We start from the raw sequence: 26,028 nt of genomic DNA, 5'->3' as shown, positions 1-26,028 counted from the left end.
GGTGAGGTCAACTATTTAGTGGACCTTGGAAGGGCTGGCAAGGCTCCAAAAGTGTTCCATGTGAATAGACTGAAGGCTTTCGTCCCAAGAGTTGAAATCACTGCACTGCTGCTGGTTTCAGATGTTGAGGATGAGTCAGAACCTCTCCTTGACCTGTTCCAGAGCAGTCCTTCAGACAGCTACTTTGAGAGTGTCCATGTGGCCCCTCACCTCACTGCTGATCAACAAGCATAGTGGAAAGTTTCAAGGCAATTTTACCCCTTGTTCTCACAGTCTCCTGGTTTGACACCTTGGTCCGAACATTACATTGACACAGGAGGCAGTGTACCTACCAAAAGTAGGGGATACAGGATGTCAGAGAAAGTAAGGTCTTGCATTAAGACAGAAGTCAACAAAATGTTGGATCCTGGGGTGATTGAACCCTCCAGTAGTCCTTGGTCCAGCCCAGTGGTATTGGTTCCAAAAGCAGGTACTTCTGAGTTGAGGTTCTGTGTGGATTACAGGGCTCTGAATGCTGTCACCAAGACAGATGCACACCCCTTACCTAGAACAGATGGGCTGGTGGATACATGGAGTGCCTCCAAATACCTCAGCACATTTGACCTCACTGCAGGCTACTGACAAATAGGTCTTGCAGAAGACCATTTGTCTCCAAGGAGAAGACGGCTTTCTCAACACCAGAGGGTCTTTACCAGTTCAGGGTAATGCCTTTTGGGCTGAAGAATGCCCCTGCCACTTTCCAGAGGCTTGTGAATTGTGTGTTGAATGGGTTGGATGAATTCTGTCTTGCTATCTGGATGATATAGCGGTTTTCAGTTCCACCTGGGAAGACCATGTGAAACACCTTAGGATTGTGCTGCAGGCTCTTCAGAAGGCCTACTTGACCATAAAGGCCAGTAAGTGCCAGATTGGACAAGGATCAGTGGTCTACCTTGGACATGAAGTAGGTGGGAGGGAGGATACAGCCTCTACCCAGTAAAGTACAAGTAGTACAAGTCTGGCCAACCCCCACTACTCAGACCCAGGTGAGGGCCGTCTTAAGACTCACTGGGTACTATAGTAATTTAATGGCAGACTATGGCACCATTGCTGCCCCTCCGACTGCTCTCAACTCCCAAGAAACCCAAGAAGGTAACTTGGTCTGAAGAGGGTGAGAAGGCCTTCAATGGCTTAAAAGACTCCTTGTGCCGGGCCCCTGTTCTCAGGGGCCCCGATTACCAAAGACCTTTTATTGTGCAGACAGATGCCTCCGACACTGGGCTAGGAGCAGTACGATCACAAGTAGACGAGAAGGGTAAGGAACACCCTATTGGCTTCATTAGTCACCAGCTTAAGGACAGAGCTCAGATGGTCCACAGTAGAGAAAGAATGTTTCTCAGTGGTGTAGGCCTTAAGTAAGCGGAAACCCTACCTCTATGGGACCCACGTCAATGTGCAAACTGACCATAAGCCCTTAAAGTGGCTAATGAACATGAATGGAGAGAATGCAAAGTTGCTCAGGTGGTCCATAAGTCTGCAAGGTTTTGACTTCACTATTGAGCATAGGCCGGGTGTCCAACATAGCAATGTTGATGGGATGTCCAGAATGTTTAACCGACCTGAACATAAGACTCATCCAGGGGTGAATTAGTTCCCCATGTGCTTGGTCTGGGAGGGGCGAGTGTTAGGAAAGATTTCAATTTATGTGTAATTTTCCCTCCAGTTGTGTTGCCCTCCAACTTGTTTTACTGCTATTTAACACCATAGTCTGACTTTGCCAGGGGAGCCCAGCCTTGTGCTGCACTCCTCTGGGCTTTTGCTCACTTTTATATGGGGAAACTGACATGCCCTTAAGAAAGCCAGTACTGGGAGACTTTGTTTCCCTTAGTCCTTTTCCAATGTTGCAACTTTTCTGCAAGTGTACAATGTACCTTCCAGTACAGTACACTTGGGTCTCTTAGTCATTTCCAAAGGCCCTAGATACTCTCGAATAATTATTTTTAGGAGATGTGCAGATGTGTCACGGACAGTGCTGGTGGCAGCTTATCTTTTCATAATTTCCTAATTGTAACCCATTCCTGCCAGGTAAACCGCGATTACCACGTTTGGCACAAATAGGTGGCCTGGCTCCAAAATGGCCATGCCACAAGGTTCTTTGGCCATCTTGCCCCTTCCCCTTCCCCAGGTCGAGCTGACCAGGGTCAGTCCTTAAGTGGGCATGCATTTTCCCACAAAACGCCAAGCTTTTGCGGGCTTCTACATGCCTGGTGTGTGTGCCTCCAGGATGTTGGCTGGGGTGTCTGTTCCCAATACTCATCCTGCCAGAGACTCTGGAGTGCTGTGAATGCCTGGAATCACTGTGGTCCACGATTGGTCCACATATGGTATGCCTGTATGTGAGCAGATCTCCCATTGGGTCCTCTTCATTTTGGTGCGAAGGAGATTCTGGATAAGAGAAGCCCCCAAACACCCATACCATGTCGATCGCTGGAGTTCTCACTGAACAAAGGATAAGATCCAAGTACCCTGAAGCTAAGAAGCAGAGGAACTGCTTGTGACCTGCTGGAAGGTTTGGAACCCCTGAGCCCTGTTGCCCCGTGTGACCCCTCTGCATTTGGTCGTCCTATAAGGTCTGCGAAGATGCTTGGACGCATTGGAATAGTGGGACCAACTATTCTCGGCACCTTCATCAAACCCTGCCAGTAAGCTTTCTCAGAAGTGTCCCTGGGACAACCAGGGAGCTGACCAGCTTACGCGGGACCTTTTCTCTGTCTCCACTGCAGTTTCGAGGAGGCCTTCAAAACTTGGTATATCGCTAGCTCTGTGTTCACGGCACCCTCACACTGAATTTCATACACTTGGCGTTCCCAGGTCTGTAGCGAGACCAGTGCCCCCGAACCGGAGCATACGCGGTTACTGTGTCGCCCAGCCGTGGTGACGACCTTTGCAGGTGCACTGCATTTGTGCCACATCACTGTATATTTGTAACTGAAAGCCGCAGAGCCGCCAAATTGCCACACTTGAACCTGCAACCAAAGTGGACTTGGCTGCCAAAGTATGGTCTGGAGTGCTTCGGGGGGTCAGTGTGTAATCGCAACCCTAGCCGGTGCTCCTAGCACCTCCATCCATTTTTACGCACGTGTGGCCTCTAGGGGGCCCCTCTCCTTTCCACTGCTAGTGCGAACTAGCAAACTATTCCCAACTCTTGGAATCAACTCTGCCCTCAAGTGGAGACCCTCCTCGAATGGTGCTACAGATCGCTGAAGAGACCCTGTTTTGTCCATTGGAACTACCTCATGCGCTTGCATTGCCTGTACTTTTGTTACGCTCACCTGGTATCCACAGGGACACCACTCAGCCCTGGTGTAACGCTCACCTGATTCCCACGGAGGCGGAGGTCTGGCTTCGAGTGCTGATGCTTCTTCAATGGTGAAGCGCAGGACTCTGAAGATGGACAGGAAGGGCCCCTCTACTCTGGCTTCTCCGGCTCGCAGGAATATTCCCCTGTGCGTGAAAAGGGAGTATTACCTACTGACTGAGTTATGCTCAAGCCTCCCACTCTCTTCCAACCCTCCACGATTCCCTTCCGCGATTCCCCGTGACGTCTCACCTTAGGGTCAAGAAAGATGAGCTCTCCATCCTGCTTCTGATGCAGGGGCGTGTTGAACCCAGTTACTTCACTGGATTGAGGATTGATGGGAGTTCAGTTAAGCTTGACTATTCAGGTAAGGCTCTGTAAAAGTTCTGTTGCAAGTCCAAAAGTCCTAGCTTATTAATAATGTTCATTGTCTTTTTTCCCCTTAGGGGCCGGGGTTCGGAATGCCGGAGATATGGCGCCGACCCGAAGTGAAACGTGCAGTTCCAGTAAATGACAGGTAAGTTCTGGATGAGCGCTCGGGTAATGTCTTGCATTCGCTCATTCAATGTCTTTGTCGTTTTTCCCCATAGGGGCCGGGGTCCGGATGCCTGGAAGCGGCAAGACCCAAAATGAAATGGGAATGGCCCAACAGGTAAGACTTAGAAGGAAACTGAGCTTTTCCTATTCCCTTCCTTCTCTCACCTTGTTCTTGTCTTTCTCTCTAGGTTCTGGGAAGTGGCTGTGGATCCGGATGATCGCTGCTGAAGATGGTGGCGTCCAGGAAAGGTGAGTGAAATGCAGCGCTGCAGCGATCGTAGCGAAATGCCTTTAAAATGTTGTCTTCCTGGAACCCCACAGGCAGTAGTTCCACACGCCCTACCAGACCCCAACACCCAGACAGTAATCCTTAGCTGTAACACACAGGATGCACACCCTTCAGGTTTAACTGGTCCCCCTGCCGGTAGTCATGACATAAGGGCAACTGCCAAGAAATGCTGCCACAAACACTAACAAAGGGTGATGTTGGTCTGATTTTGCAGGCTACTCTCACAGCTGGCTTAGAGGCCACAGCTTCTAGGACTCGGCCACCCAATTCTTTAATGTCTACTCTAACTCTTGCAGACATGAAACTTATCACTGGTTGGGTTAGTGATGTAACTCTCAATGGACAAGAAATAATTAAATTGCTCTTATCTGCTTAAAGTCTTCCAGCAAATTCCTCTTCTTCGCAATTTAAATTCAGCAGATGTAGAGTGGATAAAGCTATCACTACTTAATAACAATCGTATGCTATGCAAAGTTCAATCCCAAATAATTTCGAAAATGTTATGGGATCAGTGAGCAGACGTAGCCCTGCTTGGCCTTAAACTAAAAGCATTCATGTCCATGGAAGACTCCTGCACCTTTATAGAGTCAATTCCAATCTTTAAACCCAACAAGGCCATCCTGGGGCAGGAAGGTCTTCTACCAAAACCCTAAAAGACGAAATGTTAGGGCAACTTGCCTTATTTGCAAATGCAATAAAAGGACTGGTGTGGTTAGAGCCTTACATGAAATCGGTGACTAATAATGCCAAAAGCCTGGGGAATATGTAACACATCACCTGTCCATACTATCTTGGAATTGTTGCGGGTTTAATAACCTTCTTTCCTGGCACAATTCTCTTCATTCGATGAATACCTCTTCCATTGTCTTACTGCAGGAAACAATGTGTCTTAAACACATCGACTTAGATGGGTTCACCTCTTTTGCCCATCCAGCAAAACGTAGACTGCTTGGACGTCCCTTCGGCAGCCTGGCCATTTTGGTCGATAACAGTTTGAGAATGTCCTCAAACCTTATTTACTCATCGAAAGAACTTTTGGTCACTGAAGTGCACTTCAACAATGAACCACAATTCTGCTTTTTAATCATCTCATATTGGAATCCCACTTTCACTCGCCAGGAAACAAACTTGCAAATTTAAATCTAGTATTACGAGAAGCTATTCTGCGCACTCCTGAGTATGAGATTATTGGAGGCAATTTCAACTCCACATTGATAGGTGGAGAGGCTCCACACCAGACTCCAAACAAGAGTTCTCATGGCACTTTGTCCCGCTTGAGAGGCACCTGCTGCGCACAATTTTTTGATAAGTGGGAGGGCAACTTGGGTCCTTCATAGATTACATTGGGGTTTCACGCAATTGGACAGGTGTCTGTCATCCTATCACCATCTCCAAACAGGGTTTAGGTGATCATATGATCTTACGATCCACCTTTAACATCTCGGTCAAGCTCTTTCAACATTCCGTTGTTTTGTCTTTAGTGGAAACTCATACACGCCCTGTCAATTCATTGGAATCCCAAGTTGTGCAGGCAATTAGCCGCCGTGGTTAGTCGGGATTTCTGGGTTGCGAAGGATGACCTATGTGTGGGACTGTCCAAGGAGTTTGTAAATCGGGATATGCAGAGGATACAATTCCATTTACAGAACGTAGCTAGCCAAGATCACATGTCTAAGGCTCAGTCACATCCCAACAAATTTAACAAGGAAATCATAAGGCTTAAACACTCCAAAAGCAAGGATCTCAGGCACCTCAAGATGACAACAGGTACTCCGATTCCCTATCCAATGGCCAAAAAACATTTTGTCCAAATACAAAAAACAATTGTCACTTGCTTGACAATCAAAATATGCTCTGGCATCTCTGCAAACTTAATATCAAAAACATTTGGGCAATAATGAGAAATCCGACTAGTAAATGTACATCCAGCTTTGAATCTGCAATATCTGCAGAGGCCTGGACGGAGTACATCAAGGCCAAATCTACATTACCACAGGGCTATTCCCCTGTTGACACCCACATCTCTGCCAAAAGTATACTATCAAAATGTCCATGGTATTTGGAGGATGTGCAATCGGCAATTCAAAAACTCAAATGGTCAAAAGCAGCTTGTCTAGACGGGCTGCCTCCTTGCGTATTAAAAGGATGACCCCCCACTTCTGGACAAAAACAATAAAGCAAACAATAAAGCAAATATTTTCTTATTTTTCAAACAAAAGTCATTCCGCCATCGTGGCTAACTTCAATTATCATCCCTTTACATTAAAAAAAAGGTCCCATTGCAGATCCATCCAACTACAGATCCATTGCGCTCATGGAGGTCTCTGCCAAGGTTTTTGCCATGCTCAACTTGAGCAGTTCATCGCATCTCTTCACATTTTGTCATGCTACCAAGTCGGATTTCGCAAATCTATGGGTACGGCACTCACAGCAACAATCCTATCTCACCTTCTTGAAACCGCACACAACTCCTAAAGCCAGTTATATGGCATCTCTGGATATGTCCTCCGCTTTTGACGGTGTCATAATAGGGACCCCGTGGAATAAAATGCTTTCTTATGGCATACATATGCATATTGTGGGCATTATTGCTCTGCTTCATGATCGCACAAATTACAGAGTTCGCATTAACCAGTCTGGTCTATTGACTGATGCAATTTCCACGGAAATTGGAGTCAAACAAGGATGCAATTTAGCTTCAATACTCTGTAACTTGTATCTTTGAAACAAATCTCATTGAGGCATATGTTCTTTATAGTAAATGGGAAACTGACAAAAAAAATCTTTGTGCTGAAAAATAAAAACCAAAAAATAAAAATATCAGAAATAAAACACTGTACTAATACCAAAATGTTACCCTTTTTGTTGCATACGATCAGTCTCTTATTTAGGTTATACACTACTAATCCTTTCGTCATACACTACTAATCATTTCGTCAAAGGAAACATTTCCACCTTAGTACCATTTGCCCACAAATGTTCAAAGGATTTGCTTTACTAAATTAGTCAAGGTTACTGGAAACATCAATCTTGAAACATCTAGCATCCCCCAATTTTAGAGCAACACTTGCACTGGGCTTTTCAATTGAACCAAGCATCAAAGACAATTACTAAAAATCATCGAGTACCCAGAGAGGCAGGAGCAAAACACCATGTTCCCATGTGAGAAAAGCCACCAGGCACTTACTTGCTTGAGGACACCACAGGGAAGTTTGACATGGAGCCTGCAAAAAAGAAAAAAGAAGTAGATGAAGTATCAAATATTCTGAGGAAACACAAAATAGAAGCAAGTGAACAAGGAAAGTAGGCATTATTAACTTGTATATATTGGCTGCTACGATTAGAGTCAAATATGCCCACTTATGTATTGGGTTACTAAGACCATGGGTTTAATTAGATTGCTGTCATAAGCAGACTTAATATCCTCTGAAGAGCAGGTGGCCGATTTTATTCCAGGAGGATGATGCAAGCCTTTGAACCTGCACTGTGGTATCAGATCTAGAAGTGCCCTTGGTGAATAGTAGGTGAGATATTGTGGAGAGTGGCAGGCAGAGGACTTGGACAGTACAGCATGCGTCATGGGCAGTTGGGAGTCCAACCAGGAAAAGGGGAGGGGGCACTCTTGGATGAAACTCACCACCAGCATCCTTCATCCCACTGCTTGTAAAGCTTATGAAGTAGAGGTTGTTGCACGTGGCCACAGAGACAGAGACAGATTGAGATCATTCCAGAGCCTTGATCGTTGTACACAAATGGTTCGTTACTTTTAGTTTTGCTGAAGGAGTTGCAGAAGGAGCATTTAAAAAAGTGGGATTTATTTTAAAGTTATGGGGAGTCGAGCTGCTTAATTTTTCCGATTTGGCAGCCTGTCAATGAGTTCCATGGGAAGATAAAGCGCTTCCATGGTTCTAAGAACTGACTTTCTTGTATGAACATAATCTTCATAGTGTTGATTTTAAATTGATTTCAGAATTAATCAAGAACAGCTTGCAAGGGTTAATACGTCTGCCCTTCGAGGCTTTTTTATTCACATTTATTTAGGCTGGTTTACGTTTATAAAGCATCGCTGAAAGGTCACCTGTGCTACTTGTGCATTCAGGAATGACAGGGCTTCTAAACTATGCACGCTCCTGGGGAAGCCATCACCAGATGTGGCACTACCAGCACAAAGAAATTGCTTAAACCTCTGAACCCAAGGACCATCAAAAATACATAATGAGCCAATGCCCACTGCTATCTTTACACACTCACAATGCCAGCTAACCATCCAACTCCCTCCCTATGCTGGACCTGTTGTCCCTCTACCTTACACCCGTTTCCCCTCACCCCCTACTTTAGGCCATGCTGCCTTTTTACCCTATTTACCTTTCTATCCAAACCTCCACCCCAACCCACAAGTTATGTTGCCCAAATCATCTTTTTATAGTAGCATCCTTCTATCGTTTTGCCCTACTTATGCATTGCCACACAACCATTTAACTAGCAAACAATTCTAACCTTGTTGCCCTGCTTAGATTTTCATACTTTCTCTTCTCACACCAAGGGCGCCTTCACTCTTTTCCTTGCTGTCCCAATGCCATCTTTTCAGCTCTTCCCCCTACAACCCATGGTGAATATTCCCATTACAACCGTGTGGTCCAATGCTTTCTCTACTATAACCTTCTGTACTCCCTCTCCCCACTTCAACCGATTTTCCTTTTATTCCTGTGCTCTAGTGACACTCCCACCAACAAGAGGAGACAGAGCTATGTGTGGTTAGCTCCTATCAAGCCCCCCCCTCCAACCACTCACAAACATACAGCTACAGAGCGTGCCTTTCATTTTCTGTGAACGTACTGTGACAGGAGGAGAAGGGGTAGCCGAGGGGACCTTAGCCTCCGACACCCCCTCATGTGCCATGCATGTGGATACTGGTGCTGCCCCATGATGCGTAATTTCCCTGCACTTCTTCTGGCCAGTGTTTTCTATCTTTTCCATTTCAGAATTCCCACTCCCATAGTGCACCTAGGAGCAACGATATCGGGTAATAAAATCGCGGCAAAAATGTCACCAGTAAAAAAAAAAAAAAAAGAAATTATGAAATTAAAAATAAATAAAAATAAAAATCGCAGCATTTTCGTGGTTTGACCCGGTAAATGAGTACCCCATTATACCATTTAAGGGAAGTGGGGTGTCCCCCCGCACCTCTTTAATGGTATAATGGGTCCAGGCGTTGCGGGGGTGTCCCATGCATCCTTTACATGATTGTGGCACAAAAACTGCATTTTTACAGCGATATTTTGTATTCACAGCCATTTGCACGATTTTAAGACATGGAACCGGAGCAACTGTGAAAACCTGGACTGGAGCTAGAACAGAATCAAACAGCCAGGAAATGCACTTGGAATTTCCCTGCCAAATAAAAATTCACAATAGAGTGGATTAACACAAAATCAGGTGGCTTTCTGAGATACTTTTGCAGGACACTTGGCAAACACACAAGGCGTCACCTTTGGCCTACCCCCATGGTGGATGGGTTTTAACGCTATAACACCAGGCATAATTGTAATGCTAATAATTTGCCCTTGGGTAGTGACAGTCACGTTTTGTAACTGCAAACATGGCCATCACAACCCCGGGAACAAAGTATTAGCATTGTAATGAAGCCGGGTGTCAGAGCTAGCAGCAAGACCGAGAGCACGGCATAGGTCCGATCTACAGGCTCAAAAAGGAGCCTGGGTTGAGACTGCTAAAGGAACTGAGGCGGGACTTTTAACCAGTCAGCACGGGAGAGAGTCCTCCATAACAAGACAGTCCAGTAAAATACGCGACAGTTGTCCATCCTCATTAACTATAGGATTGAGGACTAAATGAAAAAGTATCTGAGGACCATTAAAAAGCATTGAGAGATTAATGTAAATGAAGATCAAATGTTCATGAACTGATAGAACATGTAATTAATATATCTCAAGAAAACTGATCAAAAGGAGGAATCAAGAACTAAAAATTATAACGGCCAACAATTAAAAGAGAAGATATTAAGGAAACCTTATTTGAAATCAAGCACACTGAATGTATTTTTGATTGAAATCCTTAACAGACTGAAACAAATACAATCAGGCGGTACAGCCTAGTATGCAGCGCACAACTGAAATGCTAATTTTGTTATATGTAGGTTGATTATTTGAGAGACACACCACTCATATCACACCCCCTGTTCAAATAGCCTGGGTCACAATGGACCAGGAACCAGGCTGGTTGGTAAAGGTAATATTTTTTTATTTATTTAAAATTCAAATTAATCATATACTTTTTAATATGGAGCAGAAATCACCAATGAGGTGACAACAATAAATAGGAAGGTAAGTAACGCACTTAATTCAACCCTTTACCAACACAGATAGAACACACCAGAGAATAGAAACACTTTTTCATTTTCGGAAAGATAGCACTCAAGTTAGGACTTCCCCCTGCAATGTTCCCTCAACCCACAAATCAAATTTGAATGGGTATATAGAAGCAGCAGGTAATCAGGAATAAGGAATAGGAAGTAAAATTCGAATCCAACCTTCCCTCCTCAAATGAGAATGAAAAACTGATTTGAAACCCTTGCAATGTTTAAATGACACTCGGAAACGGCTGCACAAAACAATGAATGTGTACAAAAATCCTTAAGTACAATTCTTTACTGGAGCAACACTGGAAAGATACTGGCAATCATAAGCAATAGACTGAGCAAAAGCATAGAATTCGAAAATGAATGGAAGGTTTAAAATAATTTATAATCGAAATCACACGTGTAACACTTTTCAAATGTCAATTCCCGCCTGAAATTAACCAGACGGTTTTTGATAAAAATGGGTGATATTCCCCGATTTGGAGTGTGGTTATTTAGTTGGGAAGTAGCTATAGATCTTAGGTACAATCTGGAAGTGAAGTCAGGTCTCTATCTGGAAAATTTAATGAGTTATGCTAGATGGAGTGAGGGGCGTTTTCAGGAAAATAATGCAGTAAAAAAGGGAAGGAAATCACTTTTGACAAGAACAGTTTTACTCTACACTGGAGCATTCAGGCTAGGCTACCAGATTGACACACAGTAAGCCCCAGGGTTGATCCGCGGAATCAACCCTAGTTCCCCAGTGCCGCCCTGGCGGAACCAGTCCGATCACTCGAAATAGGATGGATGGCTTGGGATTCACAACCTAAAAATAACTAAAGAAAAGGCGTTAGCAATATAAATCAATGACAGGGTTGCAATAATGACTGACAATTTTTTCAGGTTAATAGAGTGGGGATAGGATGGTTTAGAGATGGGATAGAGACAAAGCAAGATATGTAGACTATGGATTTCTACGGGGTAGGGAGGATACTTACAGTCCACTTTATTTTAGGATATTGGACTGTCAAGGGTTCTGCTCACTACACAACAAAGCGCCTGACAAGAGAGCTGGGCAGTTCGGTCACCTGAGGGCACTGGACTGGCACCTCTCGGCACTGGATACTAAGAACCAGCTGGATGGCAGGTTTGCAGCAGGCATGCATTTAGTGAGAAAGCAAGCCAGGTTAATTCAAGATGCTTCCCAAAACACCACAGCTTCCCTTGCTTATTGGGATTTTTAGAATGTGAGGCCTAGCTGAAGCAGGGTCAGCAAGGTTTTGGCCTTGTGGTTGGGATCTGGAGTCTAGATGGATAAATGCAAGATGAAAACAGGAACAGGACAGGACGCCAGGCAGGAAATCAGGAATCGGTCAGGAATCAGTGCGTCTTGTGTGTTGTCAGGGGATCTTATTTATAATGACAGGTGACATCATCACAGTATAGGACAGGGGCAGGCTTTACTACACACGCCTCCAACAATAGGATTGAGTAAGGATAGAAGTCTCCCCTTAGCTCGTCGTTTGGATCTCAGAAAAAGGATGTCACGTTTATGGGGTGATTTTTACAGTGTCCAGAAACCTCCCAGAGTTACTGGAACTACAATCTAATTTTGCCACAAGCACATATTTACACAATTGCAACCTTTTAGTAAATCAGATAGACAGGTTACATATTTTTCCCCCTCACATTTCAATCCAAACCCCCAGTCCGTGAGGCTTGGTTTCAGTCCTCTGACAGTTTTTCGCACTTTTCAATGGGATTCATATTACTCAAAATTCTGCAACTTTATACATGGGTGGGGATTGAATTGTCATGAGGAATATATGTACAAAAATATTGTAGAAATTCACTCAGAAATTCACCAGTTATGGTAAGCTAAGCAAGGTTTATGGTGCGCCTCCCTTCCTAGGGGAAGTTACAGGGCAGGCACTTGAATAACTGGTTTTTCTTGGTAGTTTGCAAACTCCACCTATGTGTTTTAATCTTTATTTTGAATTAAAACCTGTAGAATAAAAATAGCCTATGTTTGTATGTATTACCAGCCACAAACCTCTTCAACATTGCTGGGTAATGGCAGGCTTTGCTTTAACAGTTTACTTTTTAAATGGGCATTTTCCTCCTTCAGTTTTGCAAAAGCCCATTTTACACGTGTTGAAAACTACTAGCATTTCTTTCATTAAATTCGGTTTGGCAGCCCCATCTGCCTTTGATATACTCCTTGCAGCCAAAGCCATTTTCCTGGAAGCATGAGTTTTATCTGAACACTGATACATGAAACTGGCCAGGTTCAGATAGTTGAAGTTCTTTTGCAGACAGCTGGCGTTTGATACATTGTGGAGAAATACGCGCGCTTTCCCGTGCGAGTAAAATAAAAGATCCTCGTTGATTTCTTTCCAAGCTAGGATGACTGGGCCTGTCATTCAGGAACTAGGCCTAGTTGTGCTAATGCACAATGACCTCTTGGGCATGGCAGGACCTTTTCAATTACAGCAGTTTCATAGTAAATGGACGGATTTAGTCTCAAAACAGCATTTTTAAAAAGGGTGGAAAAAAAAGGTTTAATTCTGAAAAGGAATTTTGGGGTTTTCAGCAAGGCAATGCTGCCCGTTTACTTAATTCCATGTTAAATGTTGCAGAGCACACTGGCACATTCCTTCAGTGTGTACTCTGTTTCACCCGCCTGAAATGTGAGTGGCAGGCTGATGCAGCAATTTCTTTTTGATGGTTGTTGTAAAAACGTAATTTTGAGATCCTGGCGCACACAGTAGCCACCGCAGCCATTTTGCTGCTTCTTGCACCAATGCAGCAAAGTTATGGAGTAAAGAACAGCTGAGTGGGTTAACAGATCCCACAACTCAAACCTTTTTCTTAATGAGAACAACATTCCTTCTTGACAAAATGATCTCCTTTAAACCGTTTGGAATTATTGGCTCAAAGTCTCAAATAATTTCCATATTGGGTATATATTACACGACCCGCGGCAGCGACCGTGTAGTTATGGTTAAGTTGCTAAACTCATAGGAAGAGCCCTTTTTCGACGGCTTATAACTTTGCTCCCCCTGGAGGAATCCTCACCAAACTTTAAAAGTATATGGCCGGCTCTGAATTTTTTCGCCAAGTTGGGTGAGGTTTTCTTTTCATAGACTGAATGGGGAAAATCTTTGCGCACGGCTACAGCCCGAACGGCTGGACTGATTTGTCCCAGAATTGCGGCAGGAGGGGGGGCTTGGGTCAGAAAGCATGCTTTGGTGTGTTTGGTGGATATCGGACCAGTACTTTTGTTGCAAATAACTGAAATGTACGTATCATAAAATTTGAGATATCTGGGTCTGCTCCGCGAACCCATTAGTCTCATTAGCCTGCGATACAACGTGCTGTCGGCGAACATTGGACGCAGCCGGTGGTTGGCTAGAGGAAAGTGTTCTGTGCGTCAAAGGTTTTGGGAAAACGCTGCCATGGTGTATCAGAGGACAGTGTTGTGGTGTGTGTGCCAAGCCCCTAATGCATTCTGTTCATGGCTGGGACTCTTGTATGTAACTGTGTGGCCACTAAAAGTACTCATATCTGCCTCTGTTCTGGTGTCCCTTTTCCCTGTTCACGGCACAGTGCAAAATGTGATTGCACTGCAGTGTACGGTGACGTATTGTGCACAAATAGTTTGATAACGCCGGCATGTTTGCGAGGGCAGTATGGCAGCGAATGTGCCTGGAAAACCTAGTTGACAGCATCTGGTGGTGGGAAGAAGGGATAGAAAGGGTGGGGGAGTGAGAAGTGCTGCAAGTGATACAGCTCATTAGAAGAAGACGGTGTGCCAGCGTTATCTGTGCATGTTACGCCAATTTGCGGTTATCTCAACAGGCAACAATCTTTTCTGGTCATTGCAGGCAGCCTTCGCTAAGTCATGCCAGTTGCAGCGGCGAGGTCTTTCTGTGGTGGCAGGCACATTTGCAGAAGGGGAGTGCATTCCACAAGACATGCACATTTACAGATGGGGCGTACTATGATGTGCTGTGTGTGGTAAGTCCGTAGCCCCTTTAATGCATGGCTGCAGCCCTTACGCAGAAAAGTATGTCCACTGGTTGAAAAGATAGGTCGACTGGTTGAAAGTTGGTGCCACATTGTTGGTTGTATGGGTGTGGCGATTGGTAGAACATCGTACAGTTGTCGGTGTATGGGTGGAGATGCTGCTGTGACCAGTTGAGTACTGTGTCCACTGGGTGCACTAATGGAATAGTGTAAATATGGAAGCGGTTACGGTGCAACTGGTTCTTACATGTGCTTGCGTAGTGTGCATTGCGCGGATTAATAAGTGTTGCAGTGCACTATGCAGTACTGCGTGTGTGCACGTAGTACAGTGTGGAGAGCAGGACCAATGTTGCCACAATTGTGTTTGGTTGGCATTATTACAATGGTTTCTGAATGGAACTGCCTAACAGTGCCAAATCCTGTGGTATGTTTGTGCATTACGGTAAGTGGAACATGTGTGCGTGCATCCCTGCTTTAGTGTGTAGGATGTGTAGAAGTTCTGGTGCCTATGTTGCCTTTCTGAATTGTGGCACATGCCTACATGGCTTTGTTATGTTGTGGTGTGTGTGGGCAGGGCCTAGACTGTTGCGTGCATTGCCGAAGGAGTAGGCCGTATGGCATGCACCCAGCAGGCTAGGCCTTCATCACAGCCACCACAATGTAATGCAGTCAGGCACTTGTCAGTCTGTATGCATGCATGTCAGGTTGATGACTTGTACGCAATGGTTGTGGAGGACATTGTGCACTTGGTATGGCAGCAGAAGTGAGCTGCTATGCATTCATTAGTATACGGTGCACATCATTGCCCCTGTTGCAGAATAGTGAGGCACATGTCACCATTTGCGTTTGCTATGGTTAGGTCCTTAGAAGACTCTTGCTGTAGGAAGTGCTGTAAGATATGTCAGCATGAAACGACGTGCTCAGCAGCACACATGCAAAACATGGCCAATGCACACAGTCTCCTACATACCGTTCACCACACCTGCACCCAACAGTGTAGGCCTTCATAACAGCCACCGCAACATATTGCAGCCATGCAGTTTTCACTCTGCATGCATTTGAAGTTGATCACTTTTACACAATGGTTGTGGAGGACATTGCACACTTGGTAGACCAGCGGAAGAGAGCTGCTATGTGTAAATTAGCATATGGTGTACATCATTGCCCCTGTTGCACAATATGATGTCACATGCCACCATGTGCATTTCATATGGTTTGCCCCTTATAAGCCCCTTGCTTTACGGAGTGCTTTAAGATATTGCAGCATGAAAGGACGTGTGCTGCTGAACACATGTAACATATGGCTAATATACACGGCCTCCTATATACCGTTCAGCACACCCAACGGACAGTTATGCAGCCATGCATGCAAACATGTGCCCTGGGTAAAAGCTTGCTGGCTCAATTGAAGATGGGGAGTGCAGTGAACATGGCATGAGCATTTAAACATAGTGTGTACGATGGAGTCTGCATGCATGTGAAGTTGGTGACTTTTACACAATGGTTGTGGAGGACATTGTAGACGTGGTACAGCAGCAGAAGTGAGCTGGTATGCGTACATTAGCATACAGTTATATCATTGCCCCTGTTGAACAATAGGGAGCCACATACCACCATGTGCATTTCCTATGGTTTGACCTTATAATCGCTTTGCTTTTGGGAGTGCTGTAAGATATTGCAGCATGAAAGGCTGTGCTCAGCAGCACACATGTAAACTATGGTTAACATATCCAGGCTCCTCCTACATACTGTTCAACACACAACGCAACGCTAATTAGCCATGCGTGCAAATATGTGGCTAGGGTGAAAGGTGGCAGGCTCAATTGCAGATGGGGAGTGCAGTACACATGACATGATCATTCAACCATAGCCTGTACTATGGTGTGTTTTCTGTGGGGAGGCTCTAGCGCCTTGCATGCATGGCTGGAGTGGAAAGCGAAAAAGGAGGAGTCCTGCTTTACAGCGGTGTGGCCCTACCGGTACTTGGGGAAGGGTACGTGCCACATTCTGGGTTTCTCACCATGCTGCCAATGGACATGGGACTATGGCCTTCGTCCAATCAGGTGCTCAGGGTGTGCGTCACAGGCAAGAGCAACAATAGGGAGAAGGAATCCTCCTGCTTAACTGGGGCGCAGCCCTCGAGGTACTTGGGGAAAGGCACGTGCCATAATCTGCACTTCTCACCATGGTGGCCTGTGGAAACAGGACTATAGCCCAATGGAAATGGGACTGTGGGGAATGTCCATCAGGGTGTACGTCACAGGAAAGGGCGGCAATCATTTCTTTCATTAGTTTGTGTAGTGAAGACCCTATTGTAAGAATGTAAGCGGACGTACAAAACACAGAAATACTTATAAAAAATGCAAAAAAGGTGTTTATGTGGAAGCACCCTAAAAAAAAAAAAATTAAAAAAAATAAAGCCCACAACCAACGACGTCCCCTACCCTGGTTGAACGTTACTCCCCACTCCCACCAAAACACTGTAGTGGCTGCTCATTTGGATTTGGAATCTATAATGTGGATGCGTTGTGCTATGGAGTACCTACAATGAAGTGACTGATTTTGGTTCGTCTGTGTGAGACTTGGTGACACCCATGCATGTCAACATTATTGTTGTTCATTGTGGAGGGAAAATTTCACAGCACGTTACACACGTTTCAGTGCCGTTTGCGATGAAGGAGACACTTGCCCAGGTCATGCGTTTGTTTTCGATCTCTTGCATAACTTTCTATCGCATTATGTAGACACCGATGTGGCTGCGTCATTTTTTATTTGGTCTGCAGATAGAGAAAGCGGGGTACATTGCGAAGAACTGCATTTGTGTCTTTGTACGACATGTGCCAATGGCGTACTTCACACATGGCAAAATGCCGTTTCGTAGCACAAACAGTTTTCCTCAGCTATAACGTTCATCTTACTATGCCTGCCAACCCAATTTGTGCACACTCCATCCAAATTGCGTTGGTGCCCTTCTTGAAATTGTTACGCACCGACACTCTTCAAAATGCTGTGCAACTGGTAAAGAAACCTTCTACAGCGACACCCTTTCCAACCGATTGAACTACTGTGTTTTGCACAGTGCCACGCCTCCCGCCCTGCATCCGTTCATTGGCAATTCCATTGTTCATCTCTGAAAGGTGCTTTCTGAACTTCTCTTTTTTCCTTTACCAGTTCATTTCCATTTATTATGGTCTTCTGACACATGCCACAGAAGGAATGGCAGGAAAGGCCCGGTACAGAAGGGGCAGCACATGCATGGATACCATAGGGGACGTGCCGAGAGAAAGAATTATTGGGTGGCACTCAACTACATAGGTGCCAGCCACTGTTATGCTCCCGGATGCACCCTTCACACACACTTCCAAGTACCTTCCCTCTGTAGAGTAGCGTGTTGCAGTACATGCACAATACAATGCCCTTTGTCGGGTAAAGGTCTGTAGCGTGGCATATGGTCTGTAAGGATGTTTTGGAGTTCTGCTGCCCTACAAGAGTGCCCCTTTTGTTGCCCACAGCAGATGTGGCAAATGCTGTACATGAGATTACCCTACGTAACTGTTGGAAGGGCGATAGACTGCCCACTGGTCCCTAGTGCTTTCATTTCAGTTGTCGCCACATGCCATACAAACACTTCATGCTACGCCATTAGTCTTAGGAGTAGCATTCACGGAGATGCATACATTCTGGATTACAAGAATGTTTACAATGCAAAACACTGCTTGATTACGTGGGGGAGGAATGCATTTATTCTGTGCGAACCATGCAGGTACAGTACTTTTCTAAGCACCACTAACATTGCTTGCGCTCTGCACATTCTGCCGTTTGCTTACTTGCCTTTATATGCACTAGTATGTGCGTGACCAAGCCGCACCGGCGTTGCCATTTTGCAGACTCACTACAAACTGTCCCACCTGCAGTTACATGTTTTCTTCAACTGTACGACCCGCAGGCGACCTCTTGACACTTACCGTCACACTGCTGAGTGAAGACACAATGTGTCTTTCACGGTTCATGGAAAAGCAAGCAGCACATCAATCAAGTTAATGCTACATTTAACAGGCCCACGTTATACTGAAGGTTGCTGTTCCTTGTTTACCAGTAGGCGTTACACAGCCAGGCGTGCTTCAGTCACACTTTGGTAGGTTTGCAGAGCCACTCACGTAGTCAGCAGGAGTACTTGAAATGCGGTAGCCTACCGTATGAATTTCTAGGGCTGGCGACAGGGGAGGTGTTACCAGCACACAGCGGGTGACCTTTGCATGGGTATAGATGTGCAACGGATACACGTGCACAACCACAACTATTTAAAACTGCATTAGAAGATGCAGACATACGGCCACTAATGGAGCCCTGTGGATACTTGCAGTGCGATTGCACATATGCCGGCCAGGTGCAGTCTCCCCAGGAAACTTACATATTGCTCATCTGTAGTCATCTCAGCAGTACTGTGCGGCACAGATTCACCATGCAATGGTAACACAAAAAGAGAAACAACTCAAACACTCACCAACACTTATGTTCATCTGTAATTGCTAAAATACACCAACACTATTCGGAAAAAAGGAAGGGGTAGCGCAAATGGATACATACACCAGACAATTTGCCTTTTCCACACGTTTAGCACGAGGGCAGCCAAGAAATCAGTAACAACCCGTTGTCAACGGAACGCTATGGTTCCATTGCAGTACCAAAGAGCTATCATCTTTACAGAAAACACTATGCTAAAGCAACGGTTTGGTTGCAGTGCAAAACCTACGAAATTCACTAACAAAAACATTGTTAAAAGGGACGTTATGGTTAAGTTGCGCTACTAAAAACCTATGAAATTCAATGGAAAAACGTTGTTACAGGGACGTTATGGTTACAGGTAAAACCGAAAAGCCTCAGAAATTCACCAGTTATGGTAAGCTAAGCAACCATAACTCGCACCAGCTCTGTGTGCTGCAAGGACCAACACCCCATGACATCAAAAGACATCACAAATGTCATTGATGACATCACATGTCTGGCTCCCTTTTTAGTAGCGCAACTTAAACATAAAGCCCCTTTAACAATGTTTTTGTTAATATATAGGATTGGGATTTGGCTAGCGACAAGACCATCCAAATAACTGAAATTAGCACCACTGGACAACAAACGCCTTCAACATTTTTACTTGAAACCAGGATAATTCAAGATTTTAAAGAGGAAGTCTAAAAAGTTAAAACATGGAAAATGGGCTCTAGAGAGATCACTCCCCCTTAAAAAAAAAAAAAAAAAAAAAAAAGGACTTGAGCAGTGGGAGAGGAGTGGTGCTTCACAATGGCTGAACTGGAAGGGTGATCCAGTATGGCGGCGTGCTAAGCAAGCAGCAGTCCTGATTCAGGGTTAAGGGTGCCTATTCCTAAATCTGGTTTTAATATTTCAGGCTATATCAATAGCAGGTCGGATGGGATATCTTGGCTCTGGAGAAGGAAAGTCCACTGCTTTCTCCACTACACTTATCAGGAAAGAATCCCGGGGCTGAGAGTATCAGTGAAAGGTAGAAATCTGGGATGCAGTGTAGGATTCAAATGCCAGGGATCTGCAAAGGAAAAAACAGTAGGCCAGAGGAAAGCTGGAAGAAAAAGGGTACCGAACAACAGGAGGAGCTGCAGAGGAAACAATGTGGTTAAGCAAACACAGGCATTACGGGAGTGAGCAACAGCTCCAACACAGGGCGAGACACAGGGGTCCTAATCACGATGCAATAACTGTAGGACTGGCAGTGACTCAGAAGTAATCAGGGTGAATCTTAGAAATAGAAGGCTGCACAGGGAAGAGATGAGTTGGTCATATTAAAAATGTGGAGTGTCACAGAACATGCAACGTGAGAAAGGCTACAAGGGTTATGAAGAGGAGGTGTGAAACGATGTGTGTGTGTCATGGATGGAAGGCAAGGAATAACACGGAGAGGAGCAATAGAGGAACTCGGCCAGTAAGCCCACCCTCCAAAGCCAGGAAAATAAGGGGCAGGAAAATAAGGGGCAGGAAGCAGACAGCTCTGTGGAGCAATCGCAGGCACCATCGCTGCCAAAGGAGCGCGCTTTGGTTCGGGAGCAATGAAAGCATATAGCAAGTTGCATACGCACCCCAGAAGCAGGAGGGTCCCAGGAAGAAGCAGTGGGGCACCACCACAAGCCACCAGGAATGCAAGTAAGTTAAGTTCCCAGCCACTACAGTGGGAGATGGAAGGCCTGCGATCGTTTGGAAGTGGCGGGAGCTGAAACATGCCGTTTTCAAATTAATATGTTTCCCTGCATAAAAGAGGCTCCAGAAAGTTATGGTTGTGTACGGTTGCTTGGGAGAAAGGCTTACATGTTCTGATGTTTAATACGTATGTATTGCTTATAATTTACTGATGTTCACATATTGATTGGACCCCATATTGTCCCACTGCCATAAAAATGATACCACAACTGTCTAGCTTGATCGGCAATGCAAAGGGGGTGGGAGAAAGATGCTTCTCTGTGCTCTTAGGCAACATCAGCCTAGACTTTAATGGCTAATAGTCCCTTTAATTGAGGGATCTAGAATGGATGTACATTTGTTGACTAGATTCACACCATTGAATACTAAAGTGCAAAGGCAGCAGTTGAGTAGGATGAGAATTTGGATACACACCATACATTGGAGGAAAGTAGGAAAGCCCCAAGTAGGTCGAACCCACTACGCACAGAGAAGACAAGATGGGGCACTAACTGCAACTGGCAAACCACACAAAAGGGGAAACACTAAACTTTAGGCCCAGTGAGATGAATTGCTGTGGGAACGATCTAAGACTTCAATAGGTAATGTTGCATTAAACCTTAGCAGCCTGAACTCCCTTATTAAACAGAACATGATGATGAATGCACTAAAGGATTGAGGCACGGATTTCGTGCTCCTGCAGGAGGCAAATTCTTCAGGACCAGACGGCATTTAGGCTTAGAACCCCAATCCACCACCCCCATTTATTTTTGCCACAACAGGTAGTATATGTATTGGGTTTTGGATGGTGCAAGCTTAGCTGGTAAGCAACCGAGCACTGTACAACAAGAACAAGTTAATGGATAGAATGAGAAGGATAGAACATTAAGAATTAGAAGGAAAGAATATTAAGGTTGTGGTTAGAATGATATAATAGGTGTACAGGCTTGAGAGAAAAAAAGGAACCAGACTCGGCGAGTGAGTTTTGACAGATTGCTACAAAGCAAAGATTTCCCTTTGAGGGTGGAGGACATTTGGAAAGACAAGCAAGGGAGATGCCCATTTCTGAAAGCAACAATAAGTGGAGGTACAATAAAGGGTGGGTAGAGACTATACTGCAAACACTGGACACATGTGGATTGACGTGGTCCATGAACTGTGCTACTTTAAAGAGGGTAATATAACTATGGGTGGGCAGCAATATGCCTAGAACTCCTATCTAAGGGGCAGAAACTGTGTTTTTTTTCCTTTTTACATAGTTATTTCCCCAAAATATAGTTTGTCCCCAAAAAGGAAGATGAGCGCCCTCCAGAAACACCCAGACTTCTTTAAATCTTGGACAGGTCACGGTGTGCATTAGTTATATTTCTGACCCCTCTAGATAAGTCGAAACCTATTATAGCAGCTCACCCCAATCACTGTCTGCAAACTTACGTAAGGGCCAGCCGATATCATGCATGGAGGCAAATCCAAGGTATTATAAATAATACTGTTCAGCACACCCATATTCATAAGGAGGTATGGCATTAGAATTTCAAGGGAACGTCAACATAACATTGTGAAAAATTGAAATTGTGAAAAATGGAAATAGGATCGAGAACATTTGCAGATCAAAAACTAAATTAATGAAAAATCATATCAACCCTACTGAAAAATGGAAGTTTCATCACTCAGACAAATACTTCTCCAAGACATGAGCAGGGGGATGAGACGGAACACCTGTGGGGCCGAACTTTGGGAGCAATTAGCAGCTTGAGTAATTAGACTAACATGTCAAGAAATGCAGAACTGGAAAAACTATCAGCTAGAAAACTACCACCACATTTACCAGCAAAAAGGCATACATAAAGCTTAAAGCAGTCAAGGTCAAGCCAAATACCTGAACACTGAAAGCAGAAGGAAGGCAACTTAAATTACAATGTACGTTTTGTAAAGGATTTCAATCGGGCGACACACACCTTGGTTTTAGCCTAGTATGTAGCACACAACTGGAATGCTTTCTCTTTATATTCTACAAATTCAATTTGAGATGGTACACAACCCCTCTCACACCCCCTTTTTCAAATACCCCTTGTCACAATGGACCATGGACCAGGCCGGTTGGTGAAAATGCAATATATTTTTTTTAATTTCGAAGAAAATCATACAAATTTTAATATTGGGCTGCACTCACCAATAGGGTGATAATTACAGTGGAAACGGAAGCAATACACTTGGTTAACCTCCTACAAGAACATATACAGAGCACAAATGAATACAATACTTTCTCTTTTGGGTAGATAGCACCCGAGTTAAGATTTCCCCCCTGCAACGGCCCCCCAAACACCCATGAATCGAATTGGGAATGGACAGAAAGAAGAAGCAGGGAGTGAGGAATATTGTGCACCAAACAGAATCAAAATCCGACATTCCCTCACAAAATAAAGAGGGATAAAAAGATTTTAAAGCCCTTTGCCATGGCATAAAATGACACCCGGAAATTGACAAAAATTAATGTACGGTTAAATCTATGAGGCAAATACGATTTCTCAGAATAGCAGGAATATATAAACACTGGCCATCACAAGGCAAGTTCTCAACAAAATATAAACAAAAAAGATGGGTATCCCCTATACCATGGACCTGGGGAACAAAGTTGCACAAAAACCAAGAGGAGGGTCACATGGATAAGTACCAGAAATTGTTTAGGTACTCATATCATAGATTAGAGGTGAGAAGAGAAGAGGTTCAGTCAGGTTATCAAATATAACTTCATATTTTAATCAAACACATTGTAAAAATACATACATATAATATCAACATTAAAAATCATTTGATTCAATAATGCTACAAAAATGTTTATATCAAAAGAATATTTAAGAAGAAGCATTTTTTCTGTTTGTCAATAAAAGTTTTTTTTTGTATTCAAATGCTAATGAAAATCATGGATATCCATCACAATATTAATAAATTTCATTGAGTGATGGAGATGCCATTGCAAAATGTACTATAGGCAAAGTAAAGTTTAGTGCCAAAGTGCTAAGTGCCAACTGTAAATACAAGATGTTATATTATCGTACACATTACAGTTTCGGCGACAAGATTCTATCTAGTTTACTCAATTAAACTAGTGTCGCCTTCATCAGGGCGCACTGTTGAGTACAAGTCACACTAAATGCATATCGATGCCAAGCATTTATACATGGTTTATCAATAACTTAGTTGGTTTTGTAGACAAAACGTTGAATCGTTCCCAACTTGATTGTAGGTCTCTAATTTAAAGAAGCATCAACCCAAGGAAAAAAACAATACGAACCAAACAAAATAAAAAATGGAAAAAGAAAACAAGATTATAATCAAAACACTGACTGAACCATCAACACATCTAGACCATAGACAGCGAACAGTCAAATATTCGCCTAGATTAGTCCGCATGGGGCGCAGAAATTCATTATTATTTAGTAGACGCCACCCACAAAAAGAACAAGATGAAAGTCAATTTACATCTAAGGAGACAAAAGGGAAGAAGGGGTGGAGTTTGTGGAGTTTCTCAAGTTGAAAGTAAGAACTCGATGCAGCCGAATCACACGTTGGAAAGTTGCATTTTATTCTCAATTGCCGTTTTAAATGACAAACGTTTTTTATGAAAAAATGGGTGAAATAATTAAAATCGGAATGCGGTTTTTGGGCTGGGGGACAGATGCACATCACAGGGACAATATAGAAGTGAAAGGAGGGTTGTAGCTGAAGATTTGGATGAGATTTGCAAGATAAAAGGAGGGTCAATTTTGGCAAAATGAAGTCATGAAAGAGAGAAAATCAGCTGGGAAAGAAAGAAAAGTTTTACTTAAGATAGATTATCAAGGCTAGCTAGCGCTGCCCATGAAACAGGTTAAGTCGGCTGCATTAACCTGATCCACGCCGCGTTTCTCTTTGCAGGGAAATTAATTAAATTATTCAAAATAATGCCAAGGAGTTAAAAAATGGGGCGACTGAAAGAATGGCGCCAACACTAAGAATCACAGACAAGATGCACAGAGAATTCTGACAGTAGGACAAATTACCAAAGCATGGATAGGATTGCTTAAAGAGTGGAATAAAGACAAAAGGGTCAAGATGAGGTAGGCTATGTGTTTCTATGGGATGGACAAAACTCGCAGTCCATGCTTGAATTTGGGAACAGTCAACCGGGTTCTGGTCACTGCACAGCACGGGTCACCAGGTATCAAACAGCTGGGCAATTCTGGTGACTGGATAACAAGTACCGCTGGATGGCAGATGTATAGCGGTCAAGCAGCTAGCGGGCAACACCTGTCTGGTCTCAGGATACCCCACCAAAAAAGGTACCACAGTTTTTCCCCTGGTTAAATGGGATTTTAGTGGGATTTTCTGAATCTAGGCCTGGCTAGGATGGGTCAGCTATGCTTTGGTCTGGCAGTGGAATCTGGCAAGATGGATGTAGAAGATCAGGAACGCAGACGTTGGAAATTCAGGAAAGTGTGTCTAGAGTTCCGTCAGCCACCCTTTATATAAAGCATGGTGACATCATAGAATTATATGATAGGGCAGGCTTGGGCCGAGTGCGCCCTTAAACAACTGGATTTGTCAGGGGTGATTGTTACCGTCTTCCTGTCAATTGATTGGACTTTTAGAAACCTGACATCAGCTTTATGATGTGGGTTTACTATGCATAGGATCATCCCACAGTTACTTTAGCTAAAATCATTCGTCACATAAATCGTACATTTACACAATTTTGGCATCTTCACAAATTACCTAGGCATATTACATATTTCACACGGAGCACGTCAGTCCAACTCTACAGTTGATCAGACTTTGTTTCGTCCTTATACCAGTTTTTTGCACTTTTTACTGAGAAACCCATTACTTAAAATTCTACAACTTTATACGTGTATAGATTATTATTAGGCATATTATTTTTGAATTTCACAGTGGCAGAATGTTCACTTCTCTGCCGTTTCTGTTCCCAACAAGGCAGTGAAGGCTACCACGTCTTAAACTAAAACCCACAAAATTACATTTAAACAAACTTTATTTTTGCAAAGTTATGTTGCAAAGATAAAAGTCTTACAAGTTTATTTATAAAATAGTCTTTTGAGGCAAATGCTCAGCATTGATGACCATATATGGGCATAGCTCACAAGACTGCTCTCGAGTTGGCTTTGCAGCTCCCAGCAGGGAATTTCCCTTTTCACATGTACGTGTGTCAGAATTTGTATTCTAAGAGGCCTCAACCCAGACAAAAGTCTGCCGAGCTCAGGCTGTTTAGTGCTTTTG

The 26,028-nt window shown here is 44.0% G+C and overlaps 1 protein-coding gene across 4 annotated transcripts in view; it reads right to left on the bottom strand.

Annotated features, from left to right (window-relative positions):
* TSEN2 (tRNA splicing endonuclease subunit 2) overlaps positions 1-26,028 on the bottom strand; it is a 270,669-nt gene that overhangs the window by 210,838 nt on the left and 33,803 nt on the right. For all 4 annotated transcript variants that reach the window (XM_069643934.1, XM_069643933.1, XM_069643935.1 and 1 more), the window contains one exon: positions 7,351-7,387. In XM_069643934.1, coding sequence (XP_069500035.1) covers positions 7,351-7,387 — 37 coding nt within the window. The remainder of the gene's footprint in view (positions 1-7,350; positions 7,388-26,028) is intronic.

This window comes from Ambystoma mexicanum, chromosome 2p (assembly GCF_040938575.1).
Source record: "Ambystoma mexicanum isolate Mex_15411 chromosome 2p, UKY_AmexF1_1, whole genome shotgun sequence".
Taxonomy (NCBI): domain Eukaryota; kingdom Metazoa; phylum Chordata; class Amphibia; order Caudata; family Ambystomatidae; genus Ambystoma; species Ambystoma mexicanum.
This window is presented reverse-complemented; position numbering and strand designations above follow the sequence as displayed.